The sequence below is a fragment of the Somniosus microcephalus genome, chromosome 30, assembly GCF_052327205.1.
Source record: "Somniosus microcephalus isolate GS21.2 chromosome 30, FLI_Smic_1.0, whole genome shotgun sequence".
In the NCBI taxonomy this organism is placed as follows: domain Eukaryota; kingdom Metazoa; phylum Chordata; class Chondrichthyes; order Squaliformes; family Somniosidae; genus Somniosus; species Somniosus microcephalus.
Window position 1 is genome coordinate 7,832,508 of NC_141016.1, and position 10,327 is coordinate 7,842,834.

The window sequence follows — 10,327 nt, forward strand, 5'->3', positions numbered from 1 at the left end:
TACGTTAAAGGTGCTACATAAATGCAAGTTGTTGTTTCTGCACTGTGCAGTTTGCCTGGATAAACTGGAGGGTAAATTTTCCGATAGCGCACTCCTTGCGCTGAGCCTTGCCCATCAAAAAGCACCTATCGGAATTGTGCATCTGTAGCCCATGCCCATCAATGGATGGAAAATCATGGGCTGCGCCCGTGGGCAGTTTCCCAGTGGGAGCTCCCACGGTGTCAGCCGTGGCTCAGTGGGTAGCGCTCTCTCACCCCTGAGTCAGAAGGTTGTGGGTTCAAGTCCCCACTCTAGAGACTTGAGCACAAAAATCTAGGCTGACACTCCCAGTGCGGTGCTGAGGGAGTGCTGCACTGCCAGAGGTGCTGACTTTCGGATGAGACGTTAAACCGAGGCCCTGTCTGCCCTCTCGGGTGGACGTAAAAGATCCCACGGCCGCTATTTCGCAGAAGAGCAGGGGGAGTTCTCCCCGGTGTCCTGGTCAATATTTATCCCTCAATCAACATCGCTAAAACAGATGATCTGGTCATTATCACATTGCTGTTTGTGGGAGCTTGCTGTGCGCAAATTGGCTGCCGCATTTCCAACATTACAACAGTGACTACACTCCAAAAGTACCTCATTGGCTGTGAAGCGCTTTGGGACGTCCTGAGGTCGTGAAAGGCGCTGTAGAAATGCAAGTCTTTCACTTTTCTCCCAGCGGGCCATGCTGTCCCACCGGGAAAGTGCAGCCGGAAAGATTTCCTTTGGAAGTGGAGTTTAGAATGGGTCCATTTTTGAATTGTCTCTCTCTCTCTCTCATTGTTCCTAGGGGCCCGAATCCCAGTAAACTGCTGCAGCAGTTGCTGGCCCTCCGCCTGGACCAGCAGCTCCAGATATTCAAGAGCCTGAAGGCCAATCTGATCGAGAAGGGCATGCTGCCGGCTGGGGCGTAGGACTGAAGAGTTGAGTGACGTGGTGGCAGCGAAACAGCCTGGGGAAAGAGTCCAGCCTGTGACCTTGCCCTCAAACACAGTGCATCCAAGCGAGTATCCTACCAGCAATTTCCCTATGTAACCGAGAGGTCCAAATCCCTTCAGACACCAAGCAAAGTATTCTTCTTGTACTAGCTGATGCAATAATTAATATGTAGGCATGTGTCTAATCATGGGGTCTTAGCCCATTAGTAAGACGGTTAAAAGCTGTAATGTGCCTGAGCCCATGATTAACCATCAAACCCGCACACACACACACAAATTGTTTTTCTCTTTTATAAATGATTCACCATTGCTGTTTACGATGCAAAGCAAATGAAGGGGCTGTGAGGCTGAATCTGAACTACGCATAAATCATGGATTTTAGCCCAGTTGAGGACCAATCCGACCGAGCCTGTTCTGCACCAATGCAGGAGCCTCGCGTTCAAGGTCTGACTGATTTTCCACGATTACTTGTTCTTTAACCCGAATGTACGCTTTAGGGTGGAGTAGATGTAGAATTTGGTGTAGCACGGACCATGTAGTTTTGAAAAACGTGCAGTTTTACATTTGCATTCTTCGTAGGGCTTCTTGAGCCAGCTGAAGGAACTTCAAACACAATGTTTGCATTGGCTGTATTCTAGTAGATAGAGGAGTCTCGTAGAAACAAGTAGAGCTTGCAACAGGGAGAGAGGAGGTACCAGAACGGTGGGGTGTCCAAGGACAGACTTATAGAGGGACAGAATTCCCCAGATGCATGTCACATATCTGGCATGGTGACCTTACGACCTGAATGAAGTCATACCACTGCTAAAAGCATTGTCTGCTGCTTTTGAAATTTCCACGGTCCCTTTAACAGAACATGGTATCCCCGTCAATTAGTAAAGTGTTAGCTTTTACAAAACTATAATAAATATATATATATCTCTAAAAAGAATATGTGCACTTGAGCAGTATTTAGTTATTACCTGTAATCTTAACTAAGGTGTCATGTAAGGAATTTCAAGAGAATCGCTGCACGGTGATTTCAGTCTAATTCTGGAGTTTTTGGGGGGTGGTTTCAAGGGCTGCAGGTGTTCTCTGGTACCTCAGCCAGGTGGCCATTCGTCACATGCAAGCCTAGACGGCGTCTGCAGCCTATTCTGCTACAGAGGGCATCACCGTGAAGGCCAATCCCCCCCCCCCTCTTCCAGTGTCTATACAAACACGCTGGATAGTAATCGGGAGCCCTGACTGAGTTACTCCTTCCTAACCCAAGGACAGCGGGATTAGTCATAGCGCCCCTATTGCAGCCTGGGGGAGATCAGTTAACTCGGTGCAGAGTTTCTACAATTGGCCTGTATCTGTGCTCAGTAAACTTAATACATTGTCAGTTAGATAAACTACATATTACGAACAGGGAGGTTTGGATTAACAATGCTCCACTGAAGGTGGGCAGGGAGACTCTCGGGCTTGCGAGAGTGTTGCTCTTCGGCTGGTCACCGGGACAAGCTGCAGAGCCCCCGGTGCGAACGTGCCGTCAGATTTACTCTTCCCTAGTCCATGAAGTGGCAGGGTTGGGGCCTGAAACCAGGCCCACCTCTGCTTGGCAGTACCCACGACAACACCCTTGACAGTGGGAAGTCACGGTGGCGTGGGTGGGGAATTGTATCCATTTCTTAGGAGCATCTAAAGGACTGCAAGGTGCCAAAAGATGGGTACTGCCATATTTTTCTAATGAGGCTAGCACGCATGGAGAATCCCACTTAACAAACAGGACAGCAAAATGTCACTTGGCTGACGATAGTACGAAACATTGAGAGACAGTGGAATGCTAAATAGTCCAAGGAGATTGTGCAGATGATTGTTTTATCAATATTCCAACAAAACTTGGATTAGATAAACGTTCAGTTCTTCAGAAGTGATATTTTTACGTTAGCTGCCCTGCCGCCTTGCTCCTCTTGATAAAGTCCCCCCGCCCGTTGATCCAGTGCTCAGGATTTAAAGTACCCCAACTTCTGTCAATTCCCAGTATTTGGTTTCATCAAAAAGACATTGCCGTCAAAGGTAGTTCACGCCAAAAAAATTCCACGGGCAAAATGCTGTATCGACAGTCCTTGTGTAAACCGGGGAGGAGACACTCCTTAACAATGTGCACACACCTTAGGAGCAAAGATTTGACCTGCTGTGGAGTCTCCTTCAGTGCGCAGGTCATGCACTGTGCTATATTTAGTGGGCAATGAAAGGAGACCAACATGTTTAAGTTGTCGTATACTGCCCCACTAATTAGCATCTTTTGCTTGTGTTATTTTCTCTCTCTATTCAACCTTCACTCCAATACCCTTTTTATTTAGTTCTGTATTATTAGTTGTCCTGCTATGTTGTGGAAGCGATGAAGAAGAGAGTGGATTTTGTGTGTGTGCAGAAAAATACTGCAAATTGTTGTGTGCAGCTGTCTGCAGAATCAGCAGATACTTTGCCAGAGTTGGGACCTTCCTTCAGCGTTGCTTCCTCTGAGGTGGGCCAAGGTAGGGTTGGGCGCTGTTGAGGAGGGACTGGCTATGGGAGGTGGTGACGGGACAGGACGAGTGAGAACAACTCGGGAATTGCCTCAGGCTGGTGCGACTTTCTTTCGGGCGCAGCTGGTTTTTCTAGTTTAGTTTCAGTCACTTGAGGGACTTGCGTGAGAAAGATAGCCACTGTAACTTCATTCATTCGGAGGGGGTCCCGCTTTGAAATCGATGCATTATCGAACTGAATAAACTACTTTAGGTCATTGCAACAGTGATGGCACGTTTAGTGAAAGAGGTGACTGATTATTGGCAGGGCCAGTAAACCAATGGACTTGCTTCTTGGGTTTTAAAGAAAGGGGGACCAACATCACACAGCATTACTTTGGGAAATAAGGAGCAATTGAAGCAAAGCACATACCTGATGCACCTCACCATCTTTAAACCACGCTGCAGTGTGTGTGAGCAGGAAGGGTGGATCGGCCCACACATTGGCAGTGTCCATCCAGTTCTCGAGCTCAGCTTTCAATCTACCCCGGACTGATGTGACTTGCCATTGTCGAGTGGCGGGTATCCTGCTGCGTACAGTTAGTGCAGGGGAGGTGTTGACTCTGATCCTGGTGGACAGGAGCTGACAATTCAGCAGCAACTCGGCAATTTCACTGAAAATAAAAACAGGGCCTGGCTGGTAAAGTATTTCCCAGACTTTTTCATGGTAGTTCCGCTGAAGATATAAATTAATTATGTCTGGTTAGAACTGATAGAAAAATTAACATGTATTTTTACAAAAATGGTTTTGGCATCAAATTGGCAAGCTTAACCAGTTCCTTGTATTTTCTGAATGAGACCAGTTCAATGTTTGACAGACTGCCTGTATATCATTTTAATAAATGCTCTGATCAAGCAAAGGTCAAGTTTCTAAAATTCCCTCAAGATTGCCGAACCCGTCAAAAGGGAATTCTTGAGATCTGCAACCTGGAGAATCATACAGCGCAGAAGGAGGCCATTCGGCCCATCGTGCCCGTGCCGGCTCTTTGGTAGGGCCCCCGCTCCCCCTGCTCTTTCCCCATAGTCCTGCAGTTTTTTTTCCCCCATTCAAGTACTTGGGGCTCCCGCGCTGAAATCGGAAGCCGCTTGCCCACCCCACGCAGGACTGGGCAACGCCCCCCTTACCCCGGACTACCGAGAACAGTCAGTCATTCATTCTCGGGAGTCACTTCTCCTTCCCTCGGAACAGTTCATCGCCCCCTCACTAATTCATACGGGCGGAAGCTGCTGGTCGAGGGGTGGTGGGGGGGAGGCGAGGCAAAAGCGGGGGAGAGGGGGCAATATTACTGCCTTGTGCCTCTTCGAGTTGGATGTCATGCTGTGCCAGCCTGTGTGCTCACAGAATGTTACAAGACCTGAGAATGCACCCTCGCTCCGCACTGCTGCCGAGTGACTCGGGAAGATCGGTGTACGAATGCTTGTGGGGTAGGGGTGGGGTGGGGGAATGCCCAAGGAATTGGTGCAGGCCGGGTAATCTGTCGGCGTTGCCGATGCTGATCGGAGCAAGGACAGGATAGGTACAACAAATTCCGAGTTCGTAGCTTCTCTTGTGGTATGTGAAATGGTACAGGGCTCCAGGTTTTCTGTATGAATCAGTTAATCTGTGCCACGCTGAATCCCTTTACAACCCCACATGCATTGCAGTAACCTTCCCTTGAATCCTTTTCGCCTGTCTTGCTGTAGCCCTCGTTAACCCTGTGAGCAGGACTTCCGCATTACAACACAAATATATTCCGCATAAAACCTTTTTTTTTTTAAGTATTTTTTGTACACTGTGAATTAAGAATGTTTCTGTCGTCCGATTGAGTATTCATTGTTAAAAGCCTACGGAAATTAGTTTTACAGAGTTGTGTGTTTAATTCAAGAGCAGGAGCTTATGTGAAGAGGTGACCAGCGGCTGCACGTTTATAGATCAGAAAATTCTGCAGCGTCCCTGTGATAAAATTGAACCTTTCTTTATATATATACAAAAAACTGAAAGCAACTTTAAGAGGTCTGCTGAAAAATCAGTTCCTGAAAGACATGGTTTTTTTGTGAGCTTGATGAAGGACAAAGTTGTTGCAATGTTTAGGATTTGTTCTGTTAACAAAAAAACTGGTATAAGTTTACCACCTTGTGTTTTTTAAAATAAAATTCCCCCTTACATTTGAACTGAAGTCCTCGTTTGATGACTGAAATGCCACGGCACTGCGAGCTTCAAGCTATATTTCATACTGTTTGCAATGGCTGTGCAGCTTATGTGTGTATATAATCAACTGCTCCGACCTTACATACAGAAAGTCAGCTGCAGAATATCTGGGACATATTAATCCCTCAGACCCAATAATGTTCTGAAAGCCAGCCTGTGGCAGCTGCCTTGCTGGAGTACTGGTCCTTCCAGCATCAGAAAAATCAACGTGCTAAAGCTGCCTTCTGTCACATGGGCTGTTACTGTAGGATAAGTTGCATTAAGATGATACCAAAAGCCTTTGGGATAATGACAATGCAATACGCTATGCTTTACTTTATTAAAAAAAAACAATTAAAAACTCTCTGCAGAATGGTTGCCTGGCATTACACTGAGGCATTGCTGTCTGTTTTAATGAAGTATATTTTGTGCCAAAGTGTCGGCACCTTCTGCCTTTGCACGAGGCTTCTGAATAATCCTGCACAAACGCTGAATACATTTGCATGAAAATTCTTGCCTGCACTGGCTTAAGACAAATGGGCACTGCCCTCTGGTGAAGCAGCAAAGAAGAATTTTGTATAAACCTGGTGCACAAGCTTCATTTCAAAGCATTGTGAGTAACTTAAAAATGTCTTTTTGTCAGAGGATTTGGTTGAAAGCTGAGTTGTGTAGTTGCACAGGTATGATACCTGGTGAGAATTACCAGTAATATAGTTGTGTTTCACTGAGCCACACGTGGGGCTTATCCCAAGAGAGTGCATTCAATGTTCACACTGTAACTCCTTTGTAATGAGGGATATTTACTCGAGCCATGCGGTGAAATGTACACAAGTGGTCCACTGGCCTGCAATAAATAAGACAGGTGGCGTGTGGGTGTGTATAAGCACAACACCTGAAACCCCTCTGCTTCCTCATTGCTGCCTGTGGTGCCTGCAGACGAGGCCTTGCAGTAATGTGATTTTCTTTCCTCCAGTGCACTGCTCCTGCCCCCCAACACAGACACCGAGTCAGTGCGGCAGCAGTGAATGGCTTTGTTTTTTTTTAAATTCGATTGGGGGGGGGGGTATTTCTTTAAAAAAAAAAGCTGAAGCTAAAAAAGTGTGTAGGGAGCTTTCGAGGATTGTGTTAATTCAATTTTGGAATGCAATGTTCTTTTCTGTTTTTGTGGAAACTCTGTGACATGTTTCAATTCCTTAATGTCCATGCACTGTTGTACGACATTCATTCGAGTAAATGCTGTATCTGCCTGACATAGAGGAAGTTCAACATTCTGCTCGTTGTCAGGATCAAGTAGCACAAAGTACAGCTAACTGCAACCCCTAACATTCTGACACTCTGGGGATGCAATGATATTTAATTCCCCATGTCTGCTATTTTTGGTCTATTGGATGCTACACTCTTATTAAAATTCCTGTTTGCAATATTCTAATGCTGCTGTGAAGCCACTTAAAATAAATGAGTTAACATAGTACGGCCACAAATTTAACAAAACATGTTTAACTAGTGCTCCAAGGACAGGGAGTGACACTTGTTAAGTCTCAGGAACAGAGGGGAAGGTTACAGAGAGAGGCCTTTGTGCAGCAGTTGGAGGTCGTGTTTAAAAAATAAAAAAAAATACCTCTGATTTGAGACAGTCTCACACCCGGGAGAGGACACACGGACAGCAGGTGTGGGAAATAGTAACGCAGCTGCGGTATAATGTGAAGTGCTCTTCTGAGTTTGGGGTTAAGATGCAGTGTTAAGGGATATCTTGCTTCGCATCTGGGCCAGGTCTGTGAGACGCTGACACTGAATGCATGTCCCAGCTCTGACTCCCAAACTTACTTGCAGTTTATAAAACTTATTTCCAAACAAACTTGAATGCTTTGTGGTGAAAAATAAAATAAGTAAGAGGTATACGCAAATATATATATATATGTGTGCATAAGCAAAATAGTGTTCTCAAATTTCTGAACTTTTTGTTTCAAAAATGGCGTGCATTTATCTACTTAGTTACTTAAAAATGTTGGTGCAGATTTTTTCTTAACTTCCCTATTATCTGGGGATATTTTTGGCTATGAATGCCTCTGTTAATTTTAACTGCCCGGACTGTCCCCTCTGAAGCCAAGTCCTGCTTCAATGCCCTTTACAGCTGGTCACTAGAAGGTGAAAAGTAGTACAGGAAACTTTGTGATATCCGGCACCGACGGGACCGAGCTGTTGCCGTCCCATCAAAACTGCCGGACAAACCAGCGCTAATGTTAAAACATACGGAAGCTTTTGAGCTCCGTATCTAGCAACAAACCCTGTTGCTTAGCAACAGCTTCTAAACAGTGGCCGTAGCTTGCAAGCGTCTCTGTAGCTAAGCAACAGCTTTAGCTAGACCTTGCAGAGCCTGACTAGTGGAAAAAAAAGCAACGAAAAGAAAAAAAACTTACTGAACTGACTCCTGAATTTTGCCGGTGGCTCGAGCATTCCGGACAGTTAACCTCCGGATAAACCAAAGTTTCCTGTACTCTGCTCTTTGCTCCTTCCTGCTGGGAGACGCCTCAGCTTCTGCTTAGTGTCTTCCTGCTTGAAGTGGCTCAGATTGGGAACTGAACAGAGCAGAATTCTAACTCATTCTGTGGTACTAAACGTGTGTGAGCACCAAACAGTGCCGCTTCTTACAAACACACAGCATCAAATTCGACAAAATTCGTGCAATTTAGAACATTTTACAAGCTGCTCGTCCAAATTAAAAAAAACTCTTCTATTACCAAACTAAACAAAAACACATTTCTTGTATCAATCACATTTGTTATGTATTACTACATTTTTGGGATGCTATGACTGATATCACGGAGACAAAAAAAATGGAGAGTATTATGTATATTCGTGTATAATGTGCACCCCTGCTTTTCAAACAGTAAAATCGGTGGCACAAGTATAAGACACTCACTCCATCAGTCATCATGGCACCCCAGAGAGTAGAACATTTGATTGCAACGTACACTGACTGTATCACAAGTGCTGCCCCACGGAGTGGGAGCCCGGGAGAGGTAGTTCGGGGACAGGTGTAGGGAGGCCAGGAGCTGGGAAAGGGGGAGACCAGAACCCCCGAGAGACCAGGAGAGTCTAGAATAAACAGGACAGAGCAGGTGAGTGCACTTCCCAGAGTGAGCCGTGATACTTAAGATGACCGCTTGACTTTCAACCCTCCGAACAATAAGCTAGTCTGATAACGTGAGTTATACACTGTAGCCCAAGAGAAGCACATTCAGAACTGTAACCGTTCTGCTTATTTATCGTGTCAAAATGAAGGAAACTGCAATAATGTTGAAACCTCTCGTAGGCCAGGCATAGCATTTCTTTAGCACTAGTTAAATTACAGAACAGATCTTTATTTAGGTAAAGTGCTTGAGTAAATTGCTTATTTTATTAATGCTTCTCCATGTGTGTCTGCGTGAAGTATGAAACATTCAGTTCAAGTGAAACCTGCTGCCATGTGTTACTGTATATGTGCCTGTTTTTGTATTGAATATTTCAACTTTAGTGTGTGTGTGTGTGTATGTATAGTATACACATAATATATACATATATATATATTTGATGGTGTTAAAGAGTACACATTTATATATGTTCCAAATAAAAAGAATCTTATTAAATGACAAAGCAGTTGCCTATTCCTTCAGTGACAGTGAAAGCTGTATTCTTGTCGTAAAACTGGTTCTTACCCGGTCTGGCCTCCATGTGACTCCAGTCCCACAGCAATGCGGTTAATGCATCTCACTGTCCTTTCAAGTGGCCGAGCAAGTTACTGAGTTGTATCAAACCGCCACAAAGAAGTGCAGCGGTTCAATCAGCCACCACCACCACCACCTTTTCAGGGCAGGTAGGGATGGGCACTAAATGCCGGCCTTGCCAGCGACGCCCGCATCCTGAGAATTTTCTTTTAAAGGTTGGAAAAGGATGCTGCGTTACAATGGATTTTGGGAGGGGGCATTAACAATAATGAAGAGGGGGGCAACTGCCGAATGGATTTCAGAGCAGATACTGCTGGAAGTACAGGACAATCTGGAAGAGAAAGGGTAATTAGCATTTTTGGGGGTTGGTGGGAGCTCAACATTTCTTCTCCTTTACTTGTTGATGGACCTGATCCGCGGGTTAAACATTTTTTGTTTGTTTCAGATTTCCCCGCAATTGGAGTTTTCTCTTTACCTCTTCATCCTTGACGTGGTCATTCACTGTAGAAAGATTGCATTGCTGTTGAATGTGAAGAAAAGTTTGAGGTTCGCCTTCTGCCCCCTCACTTTAGAACCTGTGCCCATCACCTTATGCAACGGAAAGGGCCAGCGTGTTGGATTCGTGGACTGGCCATATGCCCCCCCCCACCCCTCTCCGGTCACACGGCTGCCTGTTGCTCAAACAGGGTTGCCAACTGGGCTTGGACATATTCCTGGAGGCGTCATCACATGAGCTCCAGCCGGCCAGCCCCCACACTCCCACCATGGGTCACCCAACATGTCCACTACAAGCAGCGACTGGACTCTTCATTACCCAATTGGATTATTTTTGACAGTCAAACAGCTTTTTTTTCCACGTCTCTTTTTTTATAACTAATTTTTTTTTTTTAAAGCACAATTTTTAACCCCCCTATGATTTTTCTCCAGGGTAGCTCATACCAGTGTCCTGTAAATTAGGTCTTCAAT

General features: G+C 45.3%; 1 protein-coding gene across 1 annotated transcript in view; it reads left to right on the forward strand.

Annotated features, from left to right (window-relative positions):
- Positions 1-9,290, forward strand: part of cds2 (CDP-diacylglycerol synthase (phosphatidate cytidylyltransferase) 2) — a 47,503-nt gene extending 38,213 nt beyond the window's left edge. Inside the window, exon 13 of the mRNA XM_085970957.1 lies at positions 812-9,290. Within this exon, the coding sequence (XP_085827083.1) occupies positions 812-935 (124 nt within the window). The 3' untranslated portion in view covers positions 936-9,290. The remainder of the gene's footprint in view (positions 1-811) is intronic.
- Positions 9,291-10,327: the final 1,037 nt, after the last annotated feature.